Genomic DNA, 17231 nt, shown 5'->3' with positions numbered 1-17231 from the left:
GATACAATTAAAAAATTTACTCCAAGATTAAGCATCAGGAATATGAGTATATAATTTAAGTTTTCTGGAATGAAATGAGATAATCACTCTAAATTTTTGTAATGGAATAGGTTGATGATTGCCTCCTGAGAGAGGGAAAATTTAAAATGAAAGAGAGGAGATACAATATAGGAAGGATAGCTACATGGCCGTGAATACACCAATGTAACCTGATGGTATGAAAAAAAATGCTGAAGAATGAATGTTGCAATCAAAAAGGGATGAGATTACACCAGATACTACGAGAAAGAAATATGAAATAAGTTTTTTCAGCTCCTAGCTAAGAGGAGTCCTATGGAATGAGAGCGTTAGCCATCAGCCTTCAAATACATTTAGCCTACTGACAATAACCATCCTTTTGCAGAGGTGAATAAACAAGCCATTAGCTTCAAGCACATAATAATGTGAATCTACCCTCTGACACATGGAACACTTGTAGAGAAATAATGAAATAATTTATCTGAGTCAGTATATTTAGTAATCAGACATTAAATTGTGAAATATTTACTGTAGCAAAATTGCCACTTAGTGAGGGTTTGAGGTGTGTGGACTAGCTAACCTTTCTTTTCTGACAGCACTGTTCCCATTGTGTCACCTGTTTTTATTTTCCATTATTTTTACAAAAAATGTTTTTATTTATTCTGTCTTTAAATATTCTATTCCTCTGGACACTGCAGATTTTATCAGCATTTGGATATCTATCCATGGCAGATGCATGTCTATCTGCCCAGTGTTGACTCATCGCCTGAACATTAGTCCCTTAATGATTTATCTATTATAACCTTGTGTGAGGTATCAGTGCTACTTCCCAGTGGCAGACCTTATTTTTGCTGTTACATCTTTGCTCTCTTCTCTTCTTAGTAAAGGTTCTACTCAGCCTCATTTGTGGACACGTGGCCTGCAAGGCCTCATAAAGGAGGTGCCACCTTACTGTCTGACTGATTTGGGATTTGGCCACAGTACAAGATTTAGACAAAGGAATGTGAGGAAATGTAATATAGAGAAGTATATTATCTGAGAAGAAACTTCAGGAGCATCAAGAGGTTCTGCCAGCTCCCCTCTGGAGGTCCAAATAAGGCCAGCTCCCTGCGGCTGGAATCTGGAGCGAGGAGACATGTGGAGCCGACACACACGAGTTGTCCCACAGACGCTGTCATCTATCCTGAACAGGAAATGAGTGCGTGTGTTGTAAGCCACTGTGATTTTCAGGGTCGTTTTTCATTAATAAAGCTAATAAAATTAACTGAATGGATAAGGAAATAATCAAAATGAAATATTTTAACAGCACATTTGAATTGCAAATTTGAATCCAATTTAGATGATTTGTTAAATGAGTGAAAAATACACTGTTTAAACAAAAGTAAAAATAAAATTAAAGTTACTTAAAATTCAGAATACTACAAAATTAAAAATGTTAAATAAGAAGGCATCTGCAATCCAGAGTTCCTGAAAAGCATAATTTCTTTGATTTTTGGTTATAATAATTTAAAATTAAGTTAACTAATCTTCTCATTACTTAATAATCACTTCTGAGCATTTGAGGAGCGAGCTCCTCATATCTAGCAAAATTTGGTTTTACCTGTTTAGTTTTTCATTAGTCTCTAATTCCCATAGTAACTCTATCTTGCACCACCATTAATTTATTTTGCTCTGAAATCCAAACTGTGAGTATCTCACTCTCCAGGTACCAGCTATCACCTTTTCAGCTTACTTTCTCTAGTAGCCCCTAAAATTTCTCCATTCTATTGAGAACTCATCCCAGTGTGTTGTAGACTTTATGCATCTGTCCCCTTCTGTCTTCATGCTTTGTTTTACTTTTACCATCTTAGACTTCGGGGTTCGTCATTATTTTTATGAGTTCTTAAACACTCTCAACTCTTGATTTTTCTTTCCCACCTCTATTGTCTGGCAAAACCTCAACTTTGGTTGAACTCAACTATATGTACTATATATATAAAACCTGCGTAACTCAGCTCAATGAGAAATACTCATAAAACCATATTGATAGATAGATCTCTGTTTTAATTCATGAGCTCAAACATTAAATAGACAAGTAACACTACCCAAAATAATACTACAATAAACAATTTTAATTTCCTATCCTTTGATATAAATATTTCAGAAACTTGCTTTCAACAAATATCTTCTTATATGATCTTATAGTTTGCTTAATGGGTTATGCACGATATAATGGCTTCCATTCTGACCTTTTATTTTCTTTTTTTAAATTTTTTTATTGATTATGCTGTTATAGTTGTTCTATTCCCCCCTTCATTCCCCTCCACCCTACCCCCTGTCCCCACCATTACCCCCCCTTTAGTTTATGAGCATGTGTCTCAAGTTCTTTAGATTCTATATTTCCCATGCTATTCTTGCCCCACCCATCTATTTTCTATCTGCTGTCTATGCTACTTATTTTCTGTACCTTCTCCGCCCTTCTCCTCCCCCCCACTCCCCTGTTGCTAACCTTCCTTGAGATCTTCATTTCTATGTTTCCACTCCTGATCTAGCTGTCCTTTTAGTTTGCTTTTGTTTTAGGTGTGGTTGTTAATAACTGTGAGTTTGTTGTCCTTTCACTGTTCATGTTTATTTAACTTCTTTTTCTTAGATAAGTCCCTTTAACATTTCATATAATAAGGGCTTGGTGATGATGAACTCCTTGAATTTGATCTTATCTGAGAAGCACTTTATCTCTTCTTCCATTCTAAATGAAAGTTTTGCTGGATAGAGCAATCTTGGTTGTAGGTCTTTGGATTTCATGACTTGGAATACCTCTTTCCAGCCCCTTCTTGCCTGCAAGGTCTCTTTTGAGAAATCCACTGACAGTCTGATGGGAACTCCTTTGTAGGTGACTGTCCCCTTAGCTCTTGCTGCTTCTAGCATTCTCTCCATTTTAGTTTTGGCTAATGTAATTATGATGTGCCTTGGTGTGTTCCTTCTTGGGTCCAACTTCTTTGGTACTCTCTGAGCTTCCTGGATTTCCTGGAAGTCTATGTCCTTTGCCAGATTGGGGAAATTCTCCTTTATTATTTGTTCAAAGAAGTTTTCCACTGGTGGCTGTGCCTTTCCCCCTTCTGGTATCCCTATAATTTGGATGTTGGAGCGTTTAAAGATGTCCTGGAGGTTCCTAAGCTCCTCATTTCTTTGAATTCTTGCTTCTTGACTCTTTTCTGTTTGGCCATTATTTGCTTTCTTCTGGTCCACTCCATTGATTTGAGTCCCAGTTTCCTTTTCATTGCTATTAGTTTCCTGTGCAATTCCATTCATTTCAATTAGTTTCGCCTTCATATATTTGTCTAATTTGTGGCTATAATCAACCAGTTCTGTGAGGATCCTGATCACCAGTGTTTTAAACTGTGCGTCTGAGAGTTTTGCTATTTCTTCATCGCTTAGATTTATAGGCTCTGGGGCTTTGAGATCTTCTTGAGCCATTTTTGGTCTGTTCTGGCCCTTTAAGTGTGAGGAGCGGCGTCTTGAACTCCCAGGTCACTGGGTTGTGACGCTGTATGTGGGGGCGTGGTCAGAGCGGGGAAATGGCGGCACCCTCTGCTGTTTCGTAAGGCTGGGTGAGGAGCAAAGCCTTAGGTGGTTCACCAGGGCCGGGCCACTCCGAGTCGCTGGGTTATGACGCTGTATGTGGAGGTGGGGCCAGAGCAGGGAAATGGCGGGCGCCCTCCCGGCAGCTTGCCGTGGACCCACTGGGTCCCGGTCCAATCGCCCACTCCCTGGCTTGTCTATCTGCGCACAAATGTGCGACCACAGTCAACCCGCAGCCCTGCTCCCTTGCTGTTTCCCTGCGGTCGCTCACTGGGTTGCTCACTAGGTCCAACCCTGCACCTGGATTCCAGCGCCTGAGTCCGTCTGACCAAGTTTTCCTGTGCAACCCCGCTCCACCAGCTGCTGGTTTCGTCTTTTACCGGTCAGGCTGAAGAATTTGTTGTTAACAGACTTCCGAAAAGTTCAATTTTCTGTGTTCTGGCTGTGTTTTCTGTTGCTAATATTTAGTTGTCTCTAAACTTGGTTGTGTGAGAAGGCACGGCATATCCACCTATGCCTCCATCTTGGCGGAAGTCCTGGCCTTTTATTTTCTGACATTCCTGTCTAACCATCTTTTGCTTTCTGGTTTTTGCGCTTGCTATTCTCTTGTCTGGTTCTGTGCATTGCTAGTTTCCACTTATTCTCCAAGTCTCTGTATAGATGTAAGCTCCTCAGAGAGCCCTTCCCTGACTATCTTATTCAAAGAACTTCTTTATTACCCTCTTTCACTCTGGCCTGTTGACTCCTCCACAGCACTAATTGCAATATGCAATTATCTCCATTTTTTCTTTTATCATATTTTTCTATATCTTGAAACTAAACTCTTCAAGAGGAGAACATTTGTGTGATTTGTACCTGCTGAATCTTCAATGCTGAGAGTAGTGTCTGACAAAGACTATGTACTCAAGAAATATTTTTGAGTAATTAATAAATGAATGAATTCCATTTGAAAATCACTAGATAATACTTTAATGCATTTTGTAAACCTACAGAGTGAAAAGATGATAGTGTATGGTTTTCAAAGTCTCCTGTGGGATGCAAGTCCCATCTTTAACTTCTTGACTATAGGTTGTAAATAACTATACCATGGGATTAATTGGGTACTTGAATCAACTCATACTTTAATGTGTCTTTTTGTACTTGTTCTACCATTTGTCGCCAGAGAATTTTGTGCTATAAGGCCAGTTATGATGCATCCTATTGGTGACTTCATTTCAAAGAATTCATGGGAAAGAATCATCAATGGCCTAACACCTCTGTTCACCTTAACATTTGTGAAAGATATCTGGGACACCAAGAACACATTCAAATATTCATTGGTTTGAAGTTTATCTCCACAGGAATTCTATACGTCATGAATATTATAATAGTATAATACCAGTTTATTCTTCTTTAAAAAAGATTATAAGTGGATAAATCCAATTTTCATTCTTTTTCATATCTCCATTTAGCACATATGGCCAAAGGGTAATTTATTTTACATTTAGGTTACACAAGAGGTGTTAAAATGCACAGATAATTTGAATCTTCCCAGTAGACTTTTTAAGTGTATTTATTAATTTTTCTAATAATAGGAGCACAATTGTAACCAATAGAAGCTATGATGATTTGCATGAACTGTGAAATTGTGAGCATGTATGTAACCATGACACCTCTGTTAGCCATGGTTAACATAGTAGTGTTTTCTGGTGAAGTGTAGGAAAATATGACTATATTTATGTAGAATACAAATCAGTTATTTATATTATGAGGTACAGGTCAAATGTGAATTGGGCTCGTTATTTTTCCTTTATTTCCACAGGTTCCCTGCATTAGGTGTCTATCGATTCATTCTCCCACAGCAGCTTTCTCTTGCTGACAGATTAGGCATCTCTAGACATAGCATTCAAAAGGTTAGTTCACAAGGACTTCATTTAGTCATTTTGTTCAACTATTCATTTACAAAATACAAGATTATCGAAATTTTAATATCCTTTAATAGAAACATTTACTCGCAGTATTGTAATTTCAAATATGTGCAGGGACTAAGTAAATAAAATAAATGAGTTAAAAATTTTGGAATAAACAAAAATTGTGGAGAGAGATAAAACAGTTGTTACTAATGCCTTCTAACCATTACTATCAGAGTAGGTGAGTCTGGTATTAATGAGTCTTACCATATATTTGAAAATAATTTTGTAGTACTGGTACTACTGGCAGGTGTGTATTTAATTTTGATCCATTTTTCTGGAAAACAAAAGTCTACTGTAGGCTGTATCCATCATTAGTGTGCCAATTAGTAATGACCTCAATGTTATTTTTCTTCAAAATATTAAATAGTAAGCATTCATGAATCATTTAAAATGCCTGCTTCACAAAAGCCTACTGGAGGCTATACCCATCATTAGTGTGAGAGTTAATAATGACCTCAAGATTATTTTTAAAATATTAATTAATATATATTAATAAATCATTTAAAATGTCTGCTTCACATTATGTATATATAGTATATCAAAGCAATATTTTCCAGAGATAATATGGAAAAAAGATAAAAAACACATAAATATACATATCTAAAAGAGAAATAGACCTACACAAGTAAATATTTTAGCCTTGAAAAATGTATACTGTTATTTTTTTTGTTTCTATTATGATGAAATAAAAATAGTATACAAAGAAGGTAGGTTACATCAAAGAAAAAAATTAAGTTCAATGAGAGCAGAAAGAAATTGGCCAAATCAGATAACTAGAGACTTAGAAAGCACACTGAGATAAAAAAAATTACAACCCTAAACAGTAAACACCCTAGATAATGACACAGAAATGCCTTATAGATTATGACTATTCAGTAGAAGAGCAGTTTGGGTTAATATTCGGCTTGATAGCCTATTTCTACCAGACAGTTCCTCCAGTCTCCACTGAGCATGGAAACACAGCAAAACAAAACACAGAAAATATATTGATAAATAACAAGGTGGGTGGGACCTTCAGGACTTGCCAAAGCATGTGAGGAATAGTGCACCTGTTTGTTTCAAGGGTCTTTGCAGTAGGCAATAAAACAGCAAGAGCCAGGGCTATAGAACCAAAGGAGATAAGAGTTTATAAACAATTAAAATGGGGACTATAAGCAATTGAGGTCCCATTCCAAATTGGAGTATATTTGACTAGCAGTAGTTAAAAGATGTTTCAGACATACCAAATGGAGATTATAAATCGAAGAATATTTGACTAACAATGCATAAGAATTGTCTTTTCTAAGACATTCATATTTAAATAGAGATTCAATAATAAATGCAAATAATTCTGTAAGTGGCGTGGGTTAGATAGTGGGGAATAACTGAGAATGACAATGATGAGATTTTTTTCTGTTGTTTGACAAATTATATTAGTTTTACTATTGTATATTGTATCTAAAGTTAAGATCACCCTTCTGTTATTACATTTACTGATTATAAATGAAAAAAAGTAACAGGAGGACAATGAATATACATATTAAACAAAAGTCAGTGAAGGTTTTACACATATTTACATGGGCAGAATTAATTATTTTAGAATAATTTTAAAAACTAGATACTTTGTCCAGAAAAAAAAAAAGATATTGAGTTGCCTAGTGGTAAACAGCTGGATTTTCTCATTGATATGCTTCTTGTTTTTTCTGATCATGGATTCATAGGTAAAAGATTTTGCATGAATAATTCTCACTATATTGTAAGGTCATTAACAAAAATTTTAACCAGCCCATCTATGATGATTTTATGTGCCAATTTGATTAGTCTATGGTACCTAAATATTTGGTTAAGCACCAGTCTAGATGTTGCTGTGAAATTGTATTTTTAGATCAGAGTAATATTTAAATTTAAAAAATCTTTGAGTAAAGCAGATCCTCTGTAATGCAGCTGGGCCTCATCCAGTAAACTGAAGGCCTTAGGAAAAAAACACATTGAGATTTCCTAAGGAAGAGGGAAGTCTACCTCCAGATGTCTTGGGACTTGAGCTGCAACTTGAAGTCTTCCCTCTTCCAGCCTACCACTTTACCCTGTAAAATTGGAAAGTGTCAGCCTCCCCAATAACATGATCATTTCATTAACATAAATAATTTTTTCCTGTATGTTACCGCATCTTATTGGTTTTGTTTCTCTGGACATTCTTGACTACTGCACCAACATTTCCGTTATTAAAATGGAGTACCCATTATGGAGTGAAAGTACCCATAATGGAAGTACTGTTCCTTGCTAGTACCCAGTATTAAAATGACATGGGTACCAGCAAGGAACAGTTGGAACTTGAAACTGAAAAAAAATGTTAGCACTCAATAAAATATTTCAATAAAAATATAAATAAATATGTATAAGATTTTTATGATGAAAACTAACAAATTCTAATAAAATGAATTTAAAATAATGAAATGAAGAAATGAACCATGTTAATGGTAGGGAGACAATCTTGTCAAGTTATTATTTTTCTCAACTTGATCTACAGATTCAACACAATTCTTTCCAATCAGAACCCCAGCCAGTTATTATTGAAGATATTGACAAACTGATTCTAAAGCTTATACTGAGAGATAAAAGATTCAAAATAGTCAACAATATTGAAAAAGAACAAAGATGGAGGACTGAAACTACCAGACTTCAAAACTTACTATAAAGTTACAATAATAAAGACAATGTGATTATTTGTGAAACACTAGACAAATAGATCAGTGGAACAGGTGAAATGTCAGAAATAGGCCCATTACAGTGCAGTCAACTTATTTTTGACAAAGGAACAAAGGCAGCACAATGCAGAAATGAGAGGCTTTTCAACAAATGGTCCATAAACAACTAGATATCCCTGTGCAATAAAGTAAAAATTAAAAAGAAGAATGTAGACATACACTTTACACTCTTCATAAAAAGGAACTCAAAATAAATAGTAGACCTAATATAAAATGGGAAATTATAACACTCCCAGAAGATAACAGATGAAAAAATCTACATGACCTTGGGTTTGAAAATGACTTTTTAGATTCACCACAGGCATGATAAAGTAAGAGTAATTGATAAGCTGGATATAATCAAATTTAAAATGTCTGTTCTGTGAAAGATACTGTCAAAAGAGTAAGAAGACAAGCCATGGGCTAGAAGAAAATATTTGAAAAACACATGTCAAATGACTGTTATCTAAAACATATCAAAGAACTCTTAGATGCAGCAATAAAAGAATGAAAAATCCAATTTAAATTAGGGAAAAGATTTCATTGGACATCTCACCAAAGATATATGATGGCAAAAAGCACATGAAAAGATCTTCCATACCCTATGTCATCAGGGAAGTGCAAATTGAAACAACCATGACACACCACTAAACACCTATTTAGTGGTCAGCATTCAAAACACCAAAATACCAAATGCCGGTGCCAATGTGAAGAAACACACACTGTCATTCATTGCTGATAGGATGGAAAATAGTACACCTTGGAAGGAAGCTAAGATTTCTTACAAAACTAACCATAGTATTACCAGCAACTACCAGATTATCAACCAAATGAGTTGATAATTTATGTCTACACAAAAACTTCACATAGATTTTTATAGCAGCTTTACAACTGCCGAAACTTGGAAGTAACCAAGTGGTTCTTTAGTAGCTATTGGATAAATACTGCAGAATATACAATCGGTAGAGTATTATTTAATGTTGAAAAGAAGTGAGCATTTAAGCCATGAAAAAATATGGAAGAATTTTTTAAGTATATTACTAAGTAAAAGAAGCCAGTATAAAATGGCTACATACTATATAACTACAACCATATGACTTTTGGAAAACCAAAACTATGGGGGCAGTAAGAATATCAATGCCCGTTATGGGTTTGTGGGGGGGGGAGGGGTGGATAGGCTGAGCACAGAAGATTATTAAGGCAATGAACCTACTCAGTATGATACTTATATGTCATTACACATTTAGCAAAGCCCATAGAATGTTCAATACCAAGAGTAAACTTTGAAATAACCTATGGACTGTGAGTGACAATGATATGCCAATGTAGGTCCATTGATTTTAATAAACATACCGTACTGGTGTGGGGTGTTGATAGTGGTGGAGGCTGTGCATGTCTGGAGGTGACGGTAATGGGAAGTCTCTGTACTTTCTGCTCAATATTGCTGTAAATCTAAAACTGCCCTAAAAATGGTCTGTTAAAATAGACTGTCATGGGCCACAAAACCCCCCACTATGAAATTCCAATTGTTTATCCACTTATTTGTAAAGTTGAAGGAACAGCTAGCAATTAAAACATGATTTACATTAAGTTAAAGGATAAAGTAGCATTTTAAAAGCAGCTGCCATTACTTGTATTATTTATTCATGGGATGCTGCATAATTGCAGAATTGTGCTGAATAAAGACAAATGTGTTTTCTTTATTGAAGAACTTACAGTCTAAAGATAGAATGGAAATTTAGGAACAACTTTAGCTTCTCAGGATCATCAAAACAAGCATTCTAATGGAAAGGAGTGAGTCCAAAAGACTCCAGTGTGGATAAGGCTTCTTACACAATATTTATTTTTATGGTACTTATACCTAATTGCACTTTGAGAAGAACCAGACTCTCCTGAATTTGGCCCAAGTGTTGGTCTGTATGTTTTTTATTAACTTGCCAAATATGGATGCATATTTCATGAATTTGATAATATTAAACAAATGACACTGAAATACACTCTAAACATTAAATTGTTCAAATATGGGAAGAGAAAGCTCTTGAGTCTTGCTGAACCATTATCAATCATCCAGAATTGTTTACTTCAATATAAAAGGTACAATGCTTGACAAATTTGGAAACAGTGGCATTACACAATTGAAACATTAATTTTTTTCTCTTCTAGATGTCTAAATGTATCTTCTGTGTTCCTATAACAAGGGTTTGGTGTACTTTTTTTGTTCTGCTGTTAGTGTTTTTTGTTAGTTTGTGTTTGTTTTTTGTTCTAACTGTTAGGGACAGATGAACTACTCCCCCTTAATTTTAAAGCTGAAGACATTTTCATCTTGAAGACTTTCTTGTTGCAGTTTCCCCGTTGGAGGAGACAGCTCGACATTGTGAGGCTGTAGAATATTACGATCGTCCTGTAAACTTTGTTCCACTACTTTTCCTTCCCACTTTCTGTTCCCATGATACTAAACTACTTCAAAGTTCCCCAAAGCACCAGCATTGTATTCTTCTCAGAAGTCACACACATACTCTGTCCTCCTTTCTCAATGTTCTGTCCTCCCTCTAACTGGCTCACTCTTAGCTTTTGACCTCTTCCAAGAAGCTCACCTTTCTTGCTGCCCACAACTTAAACACTCCATCTGCTTCTACCCCGTAGCTTACCCAGGACACCAACTATATGCTTCAAATGCTGCTATTAGTCATGGTGCCAAATTGCAACTTATTTCTTTTGCAGTCTGCCCTATCTTAGTGAGTGAACTTCATGTTTGGTTCGATGGCATAGTTTAATCATCTGTGTGTTCACATGTCTTTCACATTGCCTGTAATACTTGCTCAAGATATACTGGACAAATTTAAGTGATGGATACTGCCCCATCCTCATCAATGAGTGATGTTTTATTTAAAGTTCAAAATGTATTTGTTAATTGTTTAAAATGCATTCTGTGTTCTCACAACTAGAATTTAGCATCTTAATCATACATTGCCCAGGTCCTCCAAATTCCCTTTTAATTTAATTCCCTTTTAACTTAATATGCTCTTTGTTCTTGCAGTTTCTCCAAGTTGAGAAGTCAGTGTGATAGAGATGCATTAATGCAAGTAGGATTTGCCTAGACATCAATAAACTTGAAAGGCTCCCAGCAGGCCACTTGTAGTGTCAATAAAAGCTCATAATTACTTGCTCCTTTGAGCATTTTAGACCCACCCCCCTAATTTGCTCTGCTGTGAATATAAGTCTCCACAACTGAGAAGTTCTTAACTTCCTGAATCTTAGGCAAAGAATGTTAAACATTGCCAGGGACCTGGTTTCTTTTTATTCAGAAGAGCTGGATGTTATTATTATTTTAAGTTCTCATGGGACTGTTAACTCCTAACTTATTTTCCCGCTCTGCTCCAGCATACGATTGGCTGTGGGCCTCACCACTTCCTGGCTTGGCTTGTGGAGGTGTGAACCCCAAAAGGCATAAAATGGATGAGCTAAAGCTGTTGCTTGGTCTTTAGGAACAAGAAACTCAATGGAGAAGTTAGTGGTGGGGGTGGGGAGGGTAAAAAGTGGAACACTGGTTTATAAACTGGGGAAAATCCTGCCCTTCAGGCACTGTCTCACATTAGGGGTGCCTCCTGATTCAACTCACCTGCCTCCTGGTGAAAAGCCAAACCATGGTGTGGGAAAATCAGAACAGCAAGTTCTCTCTGGGTCAAGGTGAGGACCAAAGGACAGTGGAGAAATACTCAGAATGAAAACTGGAGCCCAGGACTGGAAAAGTGCCCCTGCCAGATAATGCAATAGCAGTGAGGAGACTGTAGGAGAGAGGAGAGAGTGAAGATCGGAGGATAAACACATATCATTGAGACTTTTGGAGACGAGCTTGTCTGCCTCTCCTTTCCCTGTCCTTCCTTCCTTTGTTCTTTCTTCCTTCCAACTTCTTTCCTGTTTTTCTTTACCAGCGTGGGTGTGTTTGTATTTAAAAAGAAGGTCCTTGATGACTGCTTTTTCTCGGAATCCTGTTTCTTCTCAGTGAAGTTTAAGTGGGATTGAAGTTGCCTTGACTTCCGCCGTGCAAGGAGTTTCCAGATGACAGTGAGAGTCACAGAATGACACCTTTGATATCACTTGGTTCTTACAGGGTCCTGAGTAGGGATCATTATCTACCACCCACCCTGAGTGGGCGATAGGCTAATGGGTGCATGTGTGTTTTTACACTTTCCAGATTGAGCTTTGTACAGATCATAAAACGCCCTCTTCTCCTTCGCCCTCCCTTGGAATTCCCTCTACTTGGAAGGCGTGCGGATGCATATGTGTGCGCGCCTGTGCGTATGTTCAGCAAAAGTGCTTGGAAGAAGCGACCTTTCTTTCCACGCGCTCCCAGCTCTGTCTGTAGTATTTCTCCACCACCACGCGTCTCGAATCTGTCCGCAGCTGAAGTGCCTCTCCACGCGGATGCGGACAGGCTGTCTCTGCACTACACTGTCCAGGGAGCTGACGCTTCGGGTGTTCTCAGAAAGACGCCTGACTTCCTCCCGTAGTAACGAGCTCTCCCCGGAGTGTAGGAGGGGTGGTTCCTGCGGGCTTGTGTGTGTGTACCACTCTGAGCTCGTAGGTTTCCTCTCCCAGCACAGTGCAGGCAGAGCCGGCAACGTTACTCTCCAAGCAGCCTCCAGCAACGCAAGGCAACAGCAGCCTCCGCCTCCTCAGTGCGTTGATTGGCTGTTTTTGCTCATCGGTTCCCTGCTAGGGAAAGGGAAGGGCCAGTGACGACCCCGAACCCAGCTGCAGAAGCGGCCGTCACCTTCAAAGCACACGGTGTCTCGTCTTTAAAGAAATCTGAGCCCTAGGGGAGGCAGCGCAGACCGACCCGGCAGGGCTGGCACGAACCGCGAGGAGAGCGCTGGGCAGCGCTCGAGCACCAGCGTGAGCGCGGCTGCAGAGGACCCTGCTGACCTGCTCCTGAGATCCCGGCTCCAAGCTCTCCTCACGTTTTACAGATTCCGCCCCCCACCTCCCGCGACTGTATCCCCGAAAGAGGAGCTTTTACATTCAGAGAAGGTGCGGGAACTGGGGCAACCGCTACTTTCCTGGGCACCCAAGATGCGCTCCATTAGGAAGAGGTGGACGATCTGCACCATAAGTCTGCTCCTGATCTTTTATAAGACAAAAGAAATAGCAAGAACTGAGGAGCACCAGGAGACACAACTCATCGGGTAAATGCAAAGCTTCATTTCAGGATATGACAAAAAGTCAAGCCGTAAATGAAATGTGAATATAGACAATAGAGTGCGGGTTGGGATCGCATGTATGTTCCTGTGAGCTCGTGTGTGTTTAGTCTCGTGTGTTAAATAACAAAGGCAGTTGTTGAGGTGTGTGTATGTGCTTTTCTAGGCATGTTCACAGTAAGAGTTCAACTTGCTGCTGTTTGGTGGCAGTGACAGTTGTGTTGACGCCGGGCTCACACTCCAAAGGGGAAGTCACGGCAGAAGTGTCAACAAAGAACGTGTGCCCTTGCTTTTTAAATCCGTGGCCAGAACTCAAGCAAGATGTCTTTATCCACCATCTGGTTTCCCTCCTTTCTCTTCCTTATCACTCTAGAGATGCTAGAGAAAGCTGGCTTTTGGTAGGGCTGAAGTTAAAGCCCCGAAAGCAGGAAATGTGTCTCCACCCTGCCTTTACTCTTTGGCGTGGGGTAGATCTGTGTATCTTAGTTTGGATTGGAAACTCAGGTACAACCAAGGATACTTTCTTATTTGCTTTTCCGTGGATAAAACGCATGGGTGTCATGGGTACAGTTTTAGAAACTGGGTACTTTAGCTTCTTCACAGTCTATATTTCTCTCCCCCCCTTTTTTTTTTTGTCTAGATGAGTTCAAAATTTCCCCCCACCCCAGTAAGTTCTCTAAATATCACACTTCCTTCCTCCTTGCCCCTGGCCTCGATGTTTTTGAAGTTTACCCAGTGGGGTGGCTGCAACTTCGTGTTGCTTACATGGCTTGGAAGCGTTTTCTGAGGATGTGAACCTGGTTGTCAACTGTGTTCAAAGTCCTCTTTTGGAAATCCTCCCTCATCCCGAGGCGTCCGCTGCCGGAAACTCCACAGGGGCAGAGATGCCTGCTTGGGTTTTATTTTCCTTGACATTTATGAGAATGAAGTTAGAATCCTGCCTCGTGTGTGTGTGTGTGTGTGTGTGTGTGTGTGTGTGTGTGTGTGTGACATAGGACTGCTAAAACGTGCACAAGCACACGAACTTCTTGCACTCCATTTGTTAATATTCCTGTTCCTCCCTAAGTAATGAGCATTCAAGTGAGCAAGTCACAGGCTTATCCTTATAGAAGGAATTGCTGTTGTATAGAAAATTGAGATAGCAGTAAGTACAGTCGAAAGGAACTGGAACGGAATGAAAAAGCTAGTAAGGAACGGCCTGGATGGTCGTTATGCACCAACAAATCTATATATGGTCTGTTGGGGGGGGGGGGGGGGGAATGCCGAACTCTATGAGGTCGTTTACGCTGGGAGTGGGTGGGTTGCAAATGTGACCTAGCTCAACAGTCAGAAAAGAAGGGTTTTGGGCGGGGCGTGAGGGCATCCCCGTCCGACCTGCGCTTCCCAGGCAGACAAAGGGGTCTTTGGGGAGGTGATGAACCGGCGCGTGGAGGAGAGGCGGAGGCTTGGGAGGGGGGGTCGAAGCTCTTTGTTCGCTTCCGGGCTGGTGGGCTCCGAAGACAAGCCCGAGCCAAGACAAAGCGGCCAAGCCTCGCCAGGACTCCGAGGGTTCGGGCCCACAGCTCGCTAGCTGTAGAGCAGTAGTGGGCGGGACGAGTGAAGCGAGAGAAGGCACTACAAGCTGCCAAAACGCCCCCTCCGGGCCTCCCAAAACAGGCGGGCAGGAAGGAAGCGCGCACCCAGGGTCGAGTCACTCCGGGGAAATAATAGACCCGGGACGCTCCGCATTTCAGGGGCGATGTTGCTCCTGTGGCCCTTGGCGGGACACCGCGCGAGGTGGGCTGCCCAGAGCGCCGGGGAAGAGGGGCGGGAAGGCACCAGCGCTGCGGTTAGGCTGGCACGGCTGGGTTTCCCTCGCACCCTTTTCGGGTTGAGCTGCAGTTTGTTCCCTGCCCCCCCCCCCTCCGGGAAAGCCTGGGGCGAGCGCTGGGTTTAATCACCAGGAAGCGAGGTGAGCTCCAGGTCTGTCCTCCCCTCCCCAGAGCTGGGAGTGGGAGTGGGAGAATGAGTGAGGGAGGGCATGGGGGCGATGCCTTTATTGCAGGGTCAGGCACCCTTAAAAGAGCATCGCTTTTCCTGCTCAGCCTGCCACTGAGCTCCTCCTCCTTAATTAAAACCCGCAATTACAGGTGTGTGGGACCAGGCAGAGAGCAAGCTGCCGGCGTTGTGCGTCTGTTAGTGCAGCGCAGGGTCCTAGGTGGGCGCCACTGGGGTCTTCCCGGACGTGGGCAGTTGGTGCTGCGGGGAGCAATGTCAGGGCAGCCAGGCTTCACTCAGCATAAAACGTTCAACGGAAAAGCTTGTGATACTAGTTCATGATTTCGATTCGCGAATAGTGCTTCTGGTGGAGGAGTTGACTCATCAAACTATGATTTTGTTGACTCTACCCAAGCCACGTGGAGGGTCTAGTTTGGAGATGAGTAAACTAGAATGGAGTTGTGGGCCCAGAGCCCAGGCCAGTTTTCACGAGTGAGGTAAGAGACGCAGTCTCTGACCTTTGGGGGGCACTGCATGCCTTCTGAGTGGGCAGTAGATTCAATTAACGGCCTTCCATAATGCTCATGTTTTAGAACATCCCCCTAAATTCACATTTAGCTTCCTTGCTACCATGTTTTAATAGGCAGACAGTTTCTTTGTCTACTGGACTTCTGCTTCTCTTAACTGAAGGTCCCATCTACAATCACTTACACGCAGTACTAATCTGACACACAATGTCGAGCACTCATTCCACTCAGGACAGAGAGCACCAACACAACTTCCCTACCTACCATCCACACTCTCCTATGTCCACAGGAATACTAGCAGCATGGTTTTTATAAGGGACCGTTTGAGAAGACATCTAGTAATTACTAGACATTTAAAACTGATATTTCCTTCCATGCAAACCTATGAGTTGCCTGGCATGATACCAGTTAGTAAAGTTGAACTTAAAGGGCATTGCGGGTATGAAGTGGTCTACTGTTGACTGACATTGTTCTTAATGGGAAAAAGTGGCAGTTGCCTCACAATTAGCCCATGGCTTCACTAGCTCTTTGTGTGCTATTTGAGTATAATTGGAAATTTGTTGACTTAGGTATCCTACAGGTAAAAATATGTGGGCATGCTTATTTAGTGAGATAAAGTATTTGAGAGTATAACAGAAGATTTAATATCACACAAGCATTTGTTTTGATTGCCATTCCTTAAAATTTACCAAGTCCTAGTTCTATGGTTGACCACAAATGAGACATTAAATTACATTATTTTGTCATCTAGACATTTTTTTTATTTGACTGTATACCTTATGTTGTATTACCAGTATTGGTTCTGAAACTTTTGACGGGATTGACTGTGAAGATAAGCATTCATTCTTAGACTACTAGCATTGTTGGCAAAGTTACTTCCAGATTGTTCTACGATAGAATACACTCTCATAAATCAGAGAACCGAGAACCTATGCTTTACTTCACATGTTCCATTTGGAACTCTGCAGAAACCATAAAGCAGTAAGTTAAGGTAGTATGTCTCTCATCTTTGTTTGTGGTTGTTTGACACAGGTAATTAAAACAGAAATATGCTTACCGTTTGGGTTCAGGCTGAGTTGGATGCAATTTATTTTCTTTTAAATGACTTTAAAAGTATTCTGTTATGGAGGAGATTTAACCTAGTCCAAAGGAGATACATTCATTCCTAAACATATCATAAAGAGTTTCTCAGAGTGGGTAAATGCAATGCTTTTAGGATCTAATTTCATAAAACAAAATTAATCATATTTTTATATGCTGTAGAATTAATTGAACAAA

General features: G+C 40.1%; 1 protein-coding gene across 1 annotated transcript in view; it reads left to right on the top strand.

The window, feature by feature from the left end:
* The first annotated feature begins 13059 nt into the window (after positions 1-13059).
* The window catches only part of ST8SIA4 (ST8 alpha-N-acetyl-neuraminide alpha-2,8-sialyltransferase 4), a 93146-nt gene continuing 88974 nt past the window's right edge, over positions 13060-17231 (top strand). The window contains exon 1 of the mRNA XM_037142639.2: positions 13060-13437. Coding sequence (XP_036998534.1) covers positions 13325-13437 — 113 coding nt within the window. The 5' untranslated portion in view covers positions 13060-13324. The remainder of the gene's footprint in view (positions 13438-17231) is intronic.

Source organism: Artibeus jamaicensis, unplaced genomic scaffold (genome assembly GCF_021234435.1).
Source record: "Artibeus jamaicensis isolate MK-2021 breed Jamaican fruit bat unplaced genomic scaffold, CSHL_Jam_final contig_3214, whole genome shotgun sequence".
In the NCBI taxonomy this organism is placed as follows: domain Eukaryota; kingdom Metazoa; phylum Chordata; class Mammalia; order Chiroptera; family Phyllostomidae; genus Artibeus; species Artibeus jamaicensis.
This window is presented reverse-complemented; position numbering and strand designations above follow the sequence as displayed.